This window comes from Amblyomma mixtum, chromosome 10 (genome assembly GCF_055824585.1).
Source record: "Amblyomma mixtum isolate Tamu chromosome 10, ASM5582458v1, whole genome shotgun sequence".
Lineage (NCBI taxonomy): Eukaryota > Metazoa > Arthropoda > Arachnida > Ixodida > Ixodidae > Amblyomma > Amblyomma mixtum.
Window position 1 is genome coordinate 82,772,303 of NC_143021.1, and position 16,233 is coordinate 82,788,535.

At 46.4% G+C, this 16,233-nt stretch overlaps 1 protein-coding gene across 1 annotated transcript; it reads right to left on the reverse strand.

Annotated features, from left to right (window-relative positions):
• Positions 1-492: 492 nt before the first annotated feature.
• Positions 493-12,985, reverse strand: LOC149326297 (uncharacterized). Its single transcript, XM_089563998.1, has 4 exons — positions 12,068-12,985; positions 4,203-4,300; positions 3,263-3,483; positions 493-2,431 (listed from the first exon to the last, which is right to left on the reverse strand). Exons 1-4 carry the CDS (start codon positions 12,111-12,113, stop codon positions 2,311-2,313), a joined length of 486 nt encoding a protein of 161 aa, XP_089420124.1. The 5' UTR covers positions 12,114-12,985; the 3' UTR covers positions 493-2,310.
• Positions 12,986-16,233: the final 3,248 nt, after the last annotated feature.

A 16,233-nucleotide genomic window follows, 5' to 3' on the forward strand; every position in this document is an offset into this window, starting at 1 on the left:
CTTAGGCAACCCAGTCAAAAATTCCTTCAGCCTATCGGTCTGAAGGCTGAAGGAACCCGTAATTTGGGCTTGTTGGGCCTGTCGGGCTTGTTGGGCCTGTCGGGCCTGTTGGTGATGGCCTGTCGGGCCTGTTGGTGATGGCCTGTCGGGCCTGTTGGTGATGGACCTGATGGTGATGGACCTGATGGTGATGGACCTGTCGGTGTCAGACCTGTTGGTTCTAATGGCGTCGGCCTGTTGGCACAGATCCTGCTTGCAGGTATCGGGATAGTGTTAGGCCTAATGAGGGACGCCAGTCCTAATGGCGCACCATAGATAAGTTTTTTCATCACTCAGAAATGTGTGCTGCACATTGCGCATGATAACATAGCTTCTTCGATTAGTGCATCGCAAGCTGTTGCAAAAAGGCAGCGCCTGCTACTAATAATATTTTCCAATTAAGCTGGCCAAAAGGGTCTGTAATGCCCTACGATATATATACTGACAACCAGATTTAGGGCAAACGAAAGCTTTATTATAAAATAGAAACCTGTAAAGAGGAAGATGATCAGCAGTCAGAGCAGCAGAACCGAGGCGAGGCGCGAGATGAGAAGACGACGATCGGCAGCTGAAGCAGCAGAGCCGACGCGCGGCGCGAGACGAGAGCGTGAACTGTTCCGGGACCGGACCTGTCCTTGCCCGCTCTAACCGGCCTTCACAACTGTCAATAAAGGCCGTTACATCTTGGTGGAGGTGCGGGGTAGCGGAGAGACGTCTTTTCAGGTGATTTTGTTGAGGCGCCAGTAGTCAACGCAAAAGCGGATAGAGCCGTCTTTCTTGGTGACAAGGACGACGGGGGAAGCCCAAGGACTGTGTGATGGTTGTATGACGCCACGCTGCAGCATATCATTGACCTGGGTGTCGATAACCTGCCGTTCGGTGGCCGAGACGCGATATGGGCGTTGGCGCAACGGCGAATGGGCGCCAGTGTCGATCCGATGGGTAACAGCTGAAGTGCGACCAAAACGGTGGTGAGAGAAGTCAAACGATGACCGAAACTTATCTAGCAGGGCCGCAAGCTGGGTCTTCTCCGGTGGCGAAAGATTTGTGTCGATTGAGCCCACAAAGACGGCCTCGGGAACGGGATCAGGAGACGGTGAGGAGGAAGTAAGTGAAGACACTTGCAGGCGGCAGGAGTCGTCCTCAGAAGGGTCCCAGGCGACGACGGAAGCGAAAGGCTGGACACATCCCAAGCATTCACCACGAAGAAGAGTGGAGGGGCACAGGAATGGATTCGTCAGGGGCAAGGCGCTGCAGCCGGCTGAGACGGCAAGCACGGCGAATGGCAGGGGTAGACAGTGGCGAGAAGCAGAGGAGTCGGACGGGATGAAGATGACAGGGCCGTTGGATCCAGAGTCGCAATGAACAGAGGCGAGCACAGCAGAGCACGGCGGGATCATGACGTCATCAGCCACAGTCAGCTTGGAGCACAAGTTAGTGGAAGCGTTCACAGAGTCGTCGCCGAAGGGAAGAAGGGCGACTTCGGAACGAGCGCAGTCGATGACAACGTCATGTTGGGAGAGAAAGTCCCAGCCTAAGATGACGTCGTGAGACGGCCATGGGAAGACGATGAATTCAACAATATACAGAACGTCCTGAATAGTAACTCGGGCTGTACATGCCCCCAAAGGCGCAATAAGTTGCGAATTAGCGGCGCGAAGCATAAAACCATATAGCGGAGTCATCACTTTTCGTAACTGGCGGCACAATTTCTCACTTAGTACAGATACAGCAGCACTGGTGTCAACAAGCGCGAAAGCATCGGTGCCCTCCACAGAAACCGCGATCAAATTTGTCGGAGAAAGTCGAGGTCTTGAGCTTGGTGACGAGCAAGCAGTTCTTGCCTCCGGAACTGCGGGCACTAGTTTTCCGAAGGGGAAGAGGGACGACGGCGCATCGGGGAAACCGAGCGACGACGCGGAGATGGAGCACGGCGGCGAATATACGGCCTGAGATCGGAGGAAGCAGTGGTCTCAGAAGGCGAAGTGCGGTGAAAAGGCTGGGGAGGGGCGTAGGCGTAACCTCGAGGGTCAGTATTGGCAGCAGGGGACAACACTTGGCGGCGGCAGGGACGCATCACATGGCCAGGAATGCCGCAGACATAACAAATGGGTAGGTTGTCCGGTGTCCGCCATGGACGGAAACGTTGCGGTGGTGGCCAGGCAGGACGAAATGGTGTCGACTGCGGTGGATGCTGGTACGAAACGAACGTTTCTGGGCGGGGACGCCTGACGGCTTCGGCATAGGTAAGTGGCAAAATAAATTTATACATCATGACCTCCAATTTTTCGTTGCACGTCCCCCAGCTTCTGTGAGAGGTGCATGCGCACGGCTTTCAGTCTCTTCTCTGCAAGCTCCTTTGGTATGTCTCCCATGTAGATATGAAACAGAGCTGCACAATAGAACACAAAATAGGCCACATTTGAACACAACTAGATACATGATAAATGCAAAAGTGAGATTCAGAATTACCACTCTCATTGTAAAAACACAGAAACGAATGTTCGCCATTAAAGGGGCCATGAAGCCTACTTTCGTGCATACCCTTGTTGTAGCATTTAATTCCCAACACATTAAATTACAATACCCAAAACTTTCAGTTGATTCCGTGCGGCAGATATCTTTAAAACGATTTTCGTTTCCTTTGCGAACTGACTGCTTGTCTGGCAACCTCTGATTGCTGACGACACATGGGCCTACCCACTCCGCGTCTGCTGTGTGTTGTTGGATGCATTGAGATGCTTGCATGAAAACCAAAGACAGAGATTACTCGAAACAACAGGCAATGCTATTTATACATTCTGTGCAGATATGTCAATTGCACTATCTTTGTCGCAGCAAGATCGGAGAACGCGCACAATGACTTGCCACCAGTCGTTGAGAACGCTAATTTCACAACCAAATAGATAAATCAGGTTACTGGCAGAACGGATCTTAGCGAGAGCCACACAAACAGTGTGGAGATCTCTGAAAGTGCTGTGATGGAGCCTGCATGAAGAAACGTATGGGCATAACACACCTTGCAAAAACTAAACGTCACTTTTGCCCGACTTTGCAGTTTTGGATGCAATAAGGACATTGCAGTTGTTACAAACCTCGGATACAATGAACAGGATCTCCATGACTATCACGCTTTCTGTAAGTGAGCGCGACTGTATTTGGCTGAAGCAAAGTTTGATTGCCTAGGTGTTACTCAAAGCAAAGAAAAAAAAAGCACTAGCACCTTTCAGAGAAGACTTTTTCCGGTGTAAGTGCCGGTTTCGCCTCTGTTCTGCTAAGAGACCGGCACTTATTTGAAAGCACGCCAGTCACGCTGCGGCTCTTCAGCTCATCAGGTGTCCAATACACCTGAGTAGCACCGCGGCAGAACATTGAGTCTGTTGGTGCTCTCAGGAGCATCTGCCAGGCACCAGGCTCCATCCAGAGCCCACTGCCTGCATAGACCTGCAGCAAACGTGGAGAATTTCGCATTTGTACACATTAACAGCAATGAATCAAGGGATTTTAAATATTTCATAACTTAAAACAAACAGCTGAAAAACATAAAAATTATGTAGGCATGAATGCACTCTTTTACAGCGAGCAGTGTCCAAAATCAGTAGATTTTTTATTTCTAGCCTTATAATTCGAAAAAAAAGAAATTGCTTGCGTGCAACATGAAATATATAGCACAATCTTCTGACAGTTCTAGCTTCTCTTCATTCCGAGTCAAATACCGCCAAAAGTTGAAATAATGTTCTCTGCCCCAATTCAAACAAACTTCAGAAATGAGAATAAATTTCACATACCAACAACTAGGCATACCTGACAGAACAAGGCAGCCTCCTCATGATCAAAAATTACTTGTGTACTAAGAATTTCCTCAGGACAAGAATAACTGCAGACCCATTATGGCATCGTCAGGTAATGAAGTACAAAAATGACAAATTAGAAATGCTGACCTGTGCCTTACATGATATTGTCTGAAACCACACATCTATGCTTTGCACACTACCCTTTTCGGCACACTTACTGGGACTAGTATAAGTTTCTACTGTAAGCTAGCATCATCCTCTAAACTGTACCCATTTCACTATGTACCAGCCCCAATTTAATTAAGAATCATTCACTCACTCTACTATGGTATTTGATACACTATATGACTTAAGAACACGCACAATCACCTTTCCATCATCCCTAGCAGAACCTATCACAGTGTCCTGCCCACCAGGCAGCTGGAGCTGGCAGTCCGCGGCGGTCTCCATCTCCTCGGCTGAGCATACTTTTTTGACAAGAAAAGGAAGTACACAAATATCAATGCACCTCAGCAGCACATATAAGCAAAAGCAAACTGAGTTCAGTTTGACATTGTGGGCTATCAAGTAAATGAAAAAAATTAAGTATTTTGCTCTCAAGGTAACAGTGAAAGCTTTGCACAGTAGAACCTCGCTGCTGAGTTGATGGGTGCTGCATTTTCCTGGCTGCTACACATTGTAGTGGTCTAGATCTGGCATGATGATAATAGGGTTCCATGCATTATAAACCCTGCTGTTCGTTGCATTGTAACTTCGGCCACATTCCTACACAGTAATACTTGTGAAATAACACCCCATGCCAGCCTAAATGAGAAACAGTGGCAGTCATATGTTTACTTCTAAAGCGGCTTTACTTGGCCTGGCATGTCTAGCACCACTGTGTTAGGCAGACGGCATTCAGACAGGCTGTGCCATCATCATCCACAGTGGTTGCACTTTTTTGAAGCAGTAGCTTCACTGCTACAGGTGCACGGCTGAGATCGCCATGTACGCAACATGACCTTCAAGTCTGCCACAAATAAAATAAACAAACAAATAAACCTCACAATCAGTGGGATTCAAACTCAGGTCCATTGGGCGAGAGCCAGGTGCGCTAACCACTAAGCTTCAGACCCACGGTGTGACAATTCAATAAAACTGGAGATATACAGGGTGTCCCAGCTAAAAGTAACCAAGCTTGTTAAAAAGAGGATGATCCCTAGCCGAGTGAGACCAACTGAGGGTTGTTGATAGTCGCGTGTCCTAGTCTGCAGTATTTAGCAAAGACTAATTAGCTAACTTTTTAATTATTGCTTTCAGGAAGAAATTGTCAATGCAGGAGTTGTAGATCGCATAGAAAAATAATCGTTTGCCTTGTTTGCAGCTAAGTACCACTGATACAACTTCTTTTATCTGACTTAAAAGAAAGCCCGTGAAATACAAAAAGAACCACGTGATAGGGAAGCAGTTACAGCGCTCCCAAACGAGCGATCAAGCAACGACATCCGCTTATGTTTGCAACGCTGTCCCGTACAGCTTTTGGCGTCTTGAGGAGGTGGCGAGATATGCACCAGGAACTGCTTATGCGTCATGGAAAGTGAGCGGGTGCTGCTTTTCAAGGAAGTGAAGCGCGGCTCGCATGGAGCGCTTTTTCACGCGTAACCTCGCCTCGAGTGATAGGAATGTGGCCGTGCCGCTAACTTGCACCGTCACGCGCTGAAGAAACGGTCGCCCTAGCGCCGATGCGAGAGTTAATTACGTATATCTCGCAACCATCACAAAACGCCGAACCCCGTTCGGGACAACGTTGCAAAGATAAGCGAATGTCTTTGCTTGGCTGGTCGTCTGGGAGCGCTGAAACTGCTTCCCTATCACGTGGCTCTTTTTGCATTTCGCGGGCTTTCTTTTAAGTCAAATAAAAGAAGCTGTATCAGTGGTACTTGGCTGCAAACACGGCAAACGGTTATTTTTCAAAGGGATCTACAACTCCTGCATTGACACTTTCTTCCTGTAGGCAATAATTAAAAAGTTAGCTAATTAGTCTCTGCTAATTAATCATGTTTGCATAATAAAAAAAAATACTACAGACTAGGACACGCGACTGGCAACAACCCTCAGTTGGTCTCACTCGGCTAGGGATCATCCTCTTTTTTACAAGCTTCGTTACTTTTAGGTGGGACACCCTGTATATGTGCTTCTTGTATACTAACTGCTAGGTTACACAGCCGCTCATGCAATATCATGGTAATTTGTGATTCGAGCGATTCATGATTGATCAGTGACAGGCGATTTCGAGAGGAGTTTGAAGAGGAATAACAAGAGGAAGACGAAGAATACAAAGAGGATGATTAGCGCTCCACACGCAGAAAATCTAACACCACGGGTATAGGAAAAAATCAGCTGTGGTTTAGCTTCGGTTAAACCTGGTGAGAAGCAGTAGTTTCACGTAGCTACGTGCGGCAAAGTCCAAAGAAACAACAATCTTTCAACAAGCCGAGAAACTAGAAACAAACAAAGCTTTGCAAAGCACAGCCACATGAAGCTACCGCTTCTCGCCATGTTTAATCAGAGCTAAACCACAGCTAATTTTTTCTTCACCTATCCTTGTTTCTTTGTAATTGTGCTGCTAGTGTTAGTGTGGCTGGCGCGATTGATTTTGTCCTTCCGCACCTCATCACATCTTTTGTGACTTCTGGATGCACACAGCAGTGGCAACAAAGAGGACGAGGGCTAGCCTCCGCTGGAACCAACCATTATGTTGGCTGTAGCGGCATTAGACATTCTCAGAAAGTATGTTTGCAATGATCGCAACAGCCACATAGCCCCGTAAATTCTGGAGAAATGAGTAGTCCTCACCGGACGTAAGAAAATGCAGCAGACAATGCTGCATGATTTTTTCAAGTGCCAGCACTGCAATAAATGTGTTTAGTTCTTCATTCCTGTCATTTTTAAATTTGTCCTACTTCCTGCCTCTAATGTTTCCTCGCTCTTGCATTTTTTTTTTGTAGCAAGAGCTATTGGTCGCAAAGTAGCATTTTCACTGCGGCGGTGGTCACACCGTGGTCACACCGCTTCTTGCGCCGCTGCCTAGCAACCGTTGCCAGATGGAGCCGCGCCATCTGGTGCAACGTCAGAGGAGGAGGAGAGCCAGAGATAGCAGTAGGCACAGCAAGAGACCTCCCAAATCTACGTACGCATTCACTGGACACCCAGAAATCACGCACAAGGGACCGGGAACAGGACTGCCCACGAGGCTGCTGGCGCGCAGCTAGAGGAAGACCGTCGGCATTGCCTTAACGTGAGCCGACCAACTCGGACCACCCTTATCGTTCTCCCATCCCGCTCATAATACCTGACTCTATCATCACACGCCTTTAACAAGAGCAGAGGGGTTTGTCGTGGGACTTTGTCCCAGACATTACTCCATCCATTCCTTCTGGACTTTCTCGCCCGGCCCAAGTTCTCGCTCACAAGGTGCGAGCCGGTGCAGCGTACACCCCGGACATCCCGAGTCGATGGCACCGAACCAGGATCGGCTGCCCCGATTGCCCTGCTGACTCTGTTGATTTGCACCACCTGATCTGGACCTGTCCTGGCACTGCGAGCCTCTGCGCCTGCTACACCTCTGCCTACCACATCCAGACATACGATGACTGGACGGCCCCCAGTACCGACGCCAAGCGCAAGCTCAGTGCCCTGCTAGACTTCATGTCAGAGACCGACACCCTCACCTTCACCTAACCAACCCACTTCCCCCTTGGGCCTCAGGTCATCCTTGTGATTAAAGATTTATGAATGAATGAGCAGCGGCCTGTATAAGAGGGCGGTTCGTTGAAGCTGTTGTGGCCAGAGATGGAGAGCGAGTCGGAGAGGCTGAAACAAACCAAGCTTAGCTGTTGGAACGAAACAAGGCAAAGGCGACCAGACCGAGGAAGAACGTGCAGAACGTCTGAATAAGCGACGCCGTGAAGATGCAGCTCGACGAGTTCGCCTAGCCTCTGAAGGTCCATTACCTCTCGCTACGTATGTCTGGCATAGCTGAGCTAAGCCACAGCCAATTTTTTTTAGTCCCGTGAGGAGTACATCAGCAGGGTTATGCTGTATTAAAACTTGTAGAAACATTAATACTATGAGAAACACATCTCAGTGAAGAGTTGATCGGCTGCTACACTAACAGTAGTAAAGCTTTTTGACGGGCTAGTTGGTACATATTCATATTTGAAAGGGTGTGCGCTAAAAAAGACAAACACAGGAAAAAGATAGACGACAGGAAAGAAGCGCAACTTCCAACTTTAATGACGACAAAAGAAGCCAGGCGCACATATATATCCGCTGATAAACAGATATGAGCTGCGTGATGGAGCGTGACCCCATCAACCAAACATAAGACAGCGCAAAAAATGCATATCTAAGTGACATTAAAAGAAACCCAAGAAAGTGAACATATCAAACACCTGCCGAGGTAAGGTAAAAAAGTGGGATTCGTATCGGCTGACAACAATGCATAACAACATGGGAAAACAGAGCTGTATGAAAGATGACACTGAAAAAGAGGATAACACCATAAAAAAGGCTAACAACATGACGAAATTTTTAACAAAGAACAAGTGAAAGATGGAGATAAAAACCGTGTAAAGGGTGGTAAATAAAGGCACATTGGAACATCTAAAAGGACAATAAAACATAGAGAGGCGAACGGGTTAATAGTCTAGATGGACCCATCCAGAAAGGCAAGTTCATTTCTAGACAGGTTAATGGAAGGCGTGCTAACGCACTTGTCTTTCCTGAGGTGAATAAAAAAGGCCTCGATTACTTCTCTTTCTGTCTTGTCCTGAGCCTTAGCTAGAAACTTGGTTTCATTAAACTTGGGGTAGCAGTTCTGGCAACTGCTGCAGTGTAACGGAAGGTTACCTCCAGACCTGTTCTTCATGGTGACGTTGTGCCTGCGGGCGCGCTCATTGAAACATTTCCCGGTTTGACCCACATACACTTTGCCGCACGTCAAGGGAATCTCGTACACAACATTGGCAGTGCATTGTGTGTACACGGTTTGATGCTTGATATTACAGGCCTTCTTAACACGCTTCCTGGTCACCATCGGACATAATTTCGCCAGTTTGCAAGTAGCCGAAAAAACTAGCCTAACCCCGTGACGAGACGCAACTTTCTTTAAATTGTGTGAAAGACCATGCAGGTAAGGTATAACCTGCACAGGTTTCCGTTCTGTTTGATGTTTAGCATGCTCCGAGGCGGTCAACGGAGCTGAGACCGGATGCCTCGAAATATTCTTTTCAGGTAAAACGCATAAGCCTGCTTGTCCACTACGTGCCATTGTGTCTGAAAGGGATACGTGGCAAAACGTTGTGGGTGACTTCCTTCGGTGCCAACTGGACAGAATAGCTGGCGCTTACCCTTACCGCGTTCGAAGCTCAAAGGAAGTGGTGCAGGTACTGGAGGGAGGCAAGGTATCGGCCACAACTGGTTTTTCAATTGACGTTGAGGACTTATTTTACTCTGTGCCTCACGACGGGTTGTTGGATGCTGTTCGTGAACATTTGGAAGAATTTGGCGAAGTCAGGTTTCAAAATTCTGCCGGTGTCACAACTGAAAAATTTCTGGACCTACTATTGTTTTATTTGGATTCCACTGTTATTTGCTTCCAGGATGAGTTTTACTTGCAAAAAGCCGGAATTTGTATAGGTTCCTCAGTCGCACCGGTCTTATGCGGAATTTTTCTGGCGTCATTTGACCGGCGCCTTGAAGCTAGCTTGAAGGACACAGGGATAACATGTATTTTCAGATACGTCGACGATTATCTTGTCCTTCTTAACGCACCTTCATACTGTGCTGCTGATACACTTCTAGTCCAAATTCTCACTACCTTCTGTTCTTCATCGAGGGGTCTAAAATTCACGCATGAACGAGCAGATCATGATCGACTCCAGTTTCTTGACTTACAGCTTATTTTTACAAATGATCATGTGTGTTGGTCTTATCAGCCGCACTCAAAGAAGTCACTTTTGCCCTATGATAGTGCCCACTCCAAGCTGGTAAAGCTTGGCATAGTATCTCTTTGCATGAAATCTGCATTAGAAAAATCCTGCGGCCACAAGATAGGTGAAAGTTTCCAGTGCCAGATCGACCGAATTTCTGCTGCAGGTTACCCTGCAAATCTGGTCACGAACATGTCTGAAAACCTTTTGCAAAAAATTAAAAACTCGGAGCATGCTAAACATCAAACAGAACGGAAACCTGTGCAGGTTATACCTTACCTGCATGGTCTTTCACACAATTTAAAGAAAGTTGCGTCTCGTCACGGGGTTAGGCTGGTTTTTCGGCTACTTGCAAACTGGCGAAATTATGTCCGATGGTGACCAGGAAGCGTGTTAAGAAGGCCTGTAATATCAAGCATCAAACCGTGTACACACAATGCACTGCCAATGTTGTGTACGAGATTCCCTTGACGTGCGGCAAAGTGTATGTGGGTCAAACCGGGAAATGTTTCAATGAGCGCGCCCGCAGGCACAACGTCACCATGAAGAACAGGTCTGGAGGTAACCTTCCGTTACACTGCAGCAGTTGCCAGAACTGCTACCCCAAGTTTAATGAAACCAAGTTTCTAGCTAAGGCTCAGGACAAGACAGAAAGAGAAGTAATCGAGGCCTTTTTTATTCACCTCAGGAAAGACAAGTGCGTTAGCACGCCTTCCATTAACCTGTCTAGAAATGAACTTGCCTTTCTGGATGGGTACATCTAGACTATTAACCCGTTCGCCTCTCTATGTTTTATTGTCCTTTTAGATGTTCCAATGTGCCTTTATTTACCACCCTTTACACGGTTTTTATCTCCATCTTTCACTTGTTCTTTGTTAAAAATTTCGTCATGTTGTTAGCCTTTTTTATGGTGTTATCCTCTTTTTCAGTGTCATCTTTCATACAGCTCTGTTTTCCCATGTTGTTATGCATTGTTGTCAGACGATACGAATCCCACTTTTTTACCTTACCTCGGCAGGTGTTTGATATGTTCACTTTCTTGGGTTTCTTTTAATGTCACTTAGATATGCATTTTTTGCGCTGTCTTATGTTTGGTTGATGGGGTCACGCTCCATCACGCAGCTCATATCTGTTTATCAGCGGATATATATGTGCGCCTGGCTTCTTTTGTTGTCATTAAAGTTGGAAGTTGCGCTTCTTTCCTGTCGTCTGTATCTTTTCCCTGTGTACGTCTTTTTTAGCGCACACCCTTTTAAACTACACTAACACTGATGGCTAAAAAGATAACTGGTGAAATAATGAGGGCTAAGTGACAAGTGACAACCGTGGCCGCAGCGGCTCAGTGGTTATAACGCTTGGCTGCTGACCCAAATGACGAGAGTTCGATCCAGCTGCGGCAATGGAATTTCGATGGAGGCGAAGTTCCAGGGGCCCGTGTGCTGTGCGATGTCAGTGCACGTTAAAGAACCTCAGCTGGTCGAAATTTCCGGAGCCCTCCACTACCACGTCCCTCATAGCCCGAGTCGCTTTGGGACGCTGAACCCCCATAAACGAGCCTTAAAGACACAGCAGAACACTGCGGAGCGAGAGCAGTTCAGAAAAATCGCATATCCTGCCAAAAATGAAAGGGACAGTACAGCAAGCCTCATAGGCAATGCAAAAAGAAAAAAAAAGACGTCAGGTTCAATTAACTGCGCATCTGCTGAAGGACAGCAGGAACACTGTGCCAGAAAACTTTTCAACCTGTACACGGTACAACGCCTAACAACTTTGAATGTACCAGACGACCAGAATAATGCTAATATATTTTGTTAATTCACAAGAAAGGGGATGTCAATCAATTAAAAAGCTTTTAATTATTAGATAACTATGGGAAAGAAACATGAAGCTTAATGAAAAGGCTTGAAATGCAACTGAAGGCAGGACGACAAGCTATCGAAAGGTATAGATGTAATCACACAGTAGAGTAGGAGAGCGACACAAAGTAGAGATAAAAAGTACAGAAAGAAATGGGGCCTGGGAAGGGTATGTAACCAATTTCAAGAAAGGTCAATGTAGCACATACAGTCAAAGTTAGGGGCACAGCAGAGATGGTGGAAGGATGAGAGTAGAAGTTTCAGGGGATAAGGCGCCCTCAAGTGGCACAGGACAGGATTAACAGGCGCTCATTGGACAAATCCTTTGTTTGCAGTGAACATTTTCTTAGGCCGATTTGATTATGAAAAATAAAAAATGGCATGTATCACAGAAAGGTTCGCTCACCAAACTCGTCTGGCCCACTGCCACTAGCCCCATTGATGGATGTCATTGCTGGGGCCAGTTCTGTGAATTAGGTATAGTTAGAGTTCATGTCCTTACACCAAAATGCACATCAAAGGTACCGTAAAAACCCGTGTATAATACGAGGTTTTTTCCCATAATTAGCGTCCTAAATTTCCGCCTCGTACTATTTGCGGATCCGAACAAAAATTTTCGAAGTTACTCGATGTTTTGGTTTCGTTTTTGCGGCGTGGCTATGGCTTCGCTTCGCTATTGGCGCGTGGCTACGGCTTGGCTTCGTTACTCTCGACAAACGACGTCACGACGTCGTTTCTTTGTTGATCCGTTGGGTGCGCCGGGGGGTCGCGGTGTGCCGTGTGCCTGTTGACAACGCACGTGCTAGCATGTAAGGCACGCTTCGTGAAGTGGATATTGTTTTAGAGAGCACGATGTCACGGTCTCGAAAACAGTACTCGGCTACTTTCAAGCGATTTTGGCTGCGGAGAACATCGGCAACGGTGCGGCCGGGAGGCAGTTTGGTGTCGTCGAAGGAAGCATTCGTGGATGGCCACAACAGAAAGAAGCCCTTTTCGCGTGCAGCGGAATGCGACAAAGCTTTCGCGGCCGTTTGATGGTCGTGTAAACAAACCGTTCAAGGACGCAGTCAGGCGGTGCTACGCAGAGTGGATGCGCTCAGGTGAGCCTGCAGTGACGCCAACCGGGCGGCTGAAGCGGGCTTAAGAAGTGCGGCATCTCGAACGCCCTCGATGGCACGGAAGATGAGTACATTTGGGATGATTTGTCGGACAAAGAAATGTTCGAAGAAAGCGCTACTGAAGAACAAAGTAATTGAAGTGAAGTGCGGGATGCGATTTGAATAAATGTCTTCTATGAGCTTGTGTTACTCGTATTATACGCGGGTGAAACTTCTTTTCCCATTTCGCGTCTCTAAATCTTAGCCCCGTATTATATTCGGGTTCGTATTATACGCGGGTTTTTACAGTATATTCACACAACGGATGAGGTCACAAAAAGATCTCTAGCATCACCTCAAGTAAAGGCAGTGTCCGCATGCTGAAAGCATTCACACATGAGATGAAAACAGCAGATCTTGTCCTAATAGAAAAAAAACGCCCTCCTCTTTCCATCTGCAGACACCAATTGGTTGGTGTCAATTCGTGACGTCAAGCCACATAATGCACAGTTCACCCTCAAGATTTGCAATTCAGTCCACCGTGTGAATTCACCTTAAGATGACTTCCAAGAGCACTTACTTTAAGCTCTAAGATATACATGCATGGTGACACCTACAACATGCAATTTGATGAAGTAGCTTAGCTAAGAAAAAAGGGATGAGCAGCACACATGTGAGCTACTCAGGAACAAGAACCAGAGCTAATGTTTTAAACAGTTACTAGGCACATTACCATAGCATGAAAATGCACACACACCTCTCAACTGGCATGTTAGAAATACAAAACACTTCAGTAAACTATCTACACAACAATAGCACACCTTGCAAACATACACCACCTGGACTTTGTGTTTCCCAAATATAAGACATTCATTTTGTGCACAAAATTGCAACACATAAACAAAGTAGCAGTGCCACCTAATTGGCCATTTAGAAACAAGGAGCAGAGGTATTATGAACAGCAGAGTTAGTTGTTGGCCTGGTTAGCATCACTGATTTAAGTTCATAGTTTTCCAGCCCTACGGAACACACACACATACATGAGCCGCCACGGCAGTTCAGTGGTTATGGTGCTCGGCTGCTGGCCTGTTAAGACACGGGTTCTATCCTGGCCGCGGTGGTTGCATTTCGATGGAGGCAAAATGCTACAGGCCCGTAAATGCAAACTGCATGCAGGAGATCTAAAGAATGAGGACAGGTTCCAAACTTGTCAAGCACTGCAGTGATTGTACAGAGATTTTCAAGTGTGAAGATCCTTAGCAGAAGCAAGCCACTTGTGAAGGGACAGAGACGCATCATATTAAAAAAGCTGGTTCACAATGTGCGAGCAATACTTCAGTTGTATCATATAACACAGAAATGATGTTTCTTTCATAGTTTTGATGATAAAGGTGTGATAAGTTTGTTTTTTTCCTGCTCCGCTGGTCTGAAGGCATTTAAGCAGTGTCTGCGCCGTTAAATAACCAGTTGTCAGTGAGCGCTGTGTTTTATCCTTCTTCCCAACTTCAGTAAAACGGCAAGTTGAAGAAAACAGCGCAGCAACAGGCACAAGAAAGAAGATGGGACAGGTGCTGACTAGCAACTGAAGGTTTATTGAAAAGGAACACTTAAAATATACTCTCTTCACAACCAAGAGCGTGCATGAGCTGCGCGAACAACACTGATAAGCTATCAACTTCAGTCATGGTGGTCAAGATTCAACAGTTCACAGCCATGAACGGCCATCCGTCCTTGTTAATGATTGTGAACTATTGTATCCTGACCACCATGACTGAAGTTGACAGGTTATCAGTGTTGTTTGCGCAGCTCATGCACGCTCTTGGTTGCGAAGAGAGTATATTTTATGCATTCCTTTTCAATAAACCTTCAGTTGCTAGTCAGCACCTGTCTCATCTTCTCTCTTGTCCCTGTTGCTGCGCTGTTTTCTTCAAGTATTCTTCTTCCCTTCTTTGGTCATGCACCGTTGCACTGGAAAACTACAAATTTAAAGTACTCTCAACATTTGCCTGAACAATTTAGCACGTCTAAAATATGCTTATCTTCTGGTAGCCTCCAGCTGCTCACAATGATGGTCTCTTCTAATTCATGATGTGACAAGCAAAGCTGCATCCCTGCAAAAAAAAGAAAGAACCAAAAATTTCCTAATATAAGCATCTTGGTGGGCACACGTCTAATAACAAATCTTTTACAATCCTCAATGAGCACAGACATTGGACAGCTCTGTACAAAGAACTTATGTCCAGTCACTTGGCTCAAACCAAAATAGTGAGAAAAAAATCCGCCCTTCCCTGGCAGCGCGAGCATATTTTAACAGCCTGAGCAACAAATTGTTCTGAAAGTGGCTAAAAATGCATTCATTACAAAAAAGACATCGACTATTCATGCCAACTAAAATTCCTCAAAAGCAAGCAAATAATATACAAACAAAAATTCCCATTCCCGCATCTCACAGCAATGGCCAGTGCTGCTGTCTGGCTTGAATCCTGCCTTACAAGCGGACCTACTGGTGTCAGCCATGGGGACGGCCATTCAATTGCTTAAAACCACAAGGGCGTTTGTAGATGAAGACGCGGCTGGAGGTGGTTGCACATCACTCCCTTTGTCTTCCCTCAATTGTGCCATGGCAGGTGGCCGACAAAGTAAACTGAGCAAAGAGGGCAGGCCCAGCCTATAGTCTTTTTCAGCCTCACTGCTGTGCACAATTTGAAAGGCATAGTTGCTAACGGCCGATTCTTCGTGGGCTACATAAGCTAGATCACAAACTGATGATGGGTGCAGGGGTCAAGTGGATGCAGCTAGCACAGGAAAGGGCTAATTTGGGGAATATGGGAGAGGCTGTCGCCCTGCTGCGAGTATAGTCCGGCTGATGATGATGAAGGATGATTGAATTCCAATGAATATTTCACTTTTCTTACCCTTGGTGCAAATCGCTGCACAGTCCCATAAATGTTGGTTATAAGAGTATACATCTGATTAAGAATGAGAGGGAAAATACTACACTACTGGCATGATGCAGCAGCGTCAGTGTTAAGTGAAAGAATAAATTCTGGTTCCTTGCTTACAATGTCGCTGGATCTATGCTATCTTCCAGTAGAATGCATGAGAACTGGTGTAATGCCCTCGCACAAAGCGCAGACGTTAAGGAACATGCACAACTTGTTCTTCCAGAGAACGAAAAATTCCAAAGTAGTGGTAATGACCATCGCTCATCGCTGCTGGATCACTATGCCTCTGCGTCTTTAGTAATTTTCTAGAATCCGTGGGTAACTCTGGATGGTATGGTTTCAGCACTTTAAGCAGGGAATGCAGGTGAGAAGCAGGCAATTGGCTATTAATTGCCCACACGCGCAAGTCGTGCTCTAGACATTGAGTAGCGGAACCAGACTCAGGTGTCATCCTATCTTCATAACCCACCAACTCCTCATTGTCAGAAATTCGCGACAACTCTTACGTTGCACTTTCTATGTCAGGGATG

What these genes read in the sequence shown, in the direction of transcription:
- LOC149326297 (XM_089563998.1), bottom strand. Translation starts at nt 12,113, where the DNA reads ATGACATCCATCAATGGGGCTAGTGGCAGTGGGCCAGACGAGTTTG. An exon ending in CAGTGGGCCAGACGAGTTTG is followed by an intron (nt 4,301 to 12,067) that starts GTGAGCGAACCT and finishes TTGTCAAAAAAG; the next exon opens with TATGCTCAGCCGAGGAGATG. An exon ending in CTGCTAGGGATGATGGAAAG is followed by an intron (nt 3,484 to 4,202) that starts GTGATTGTGCGT and finishes CGTTTGCTGCAG; the next exon opens with GTCTATGCAGGCAGTGGGCT.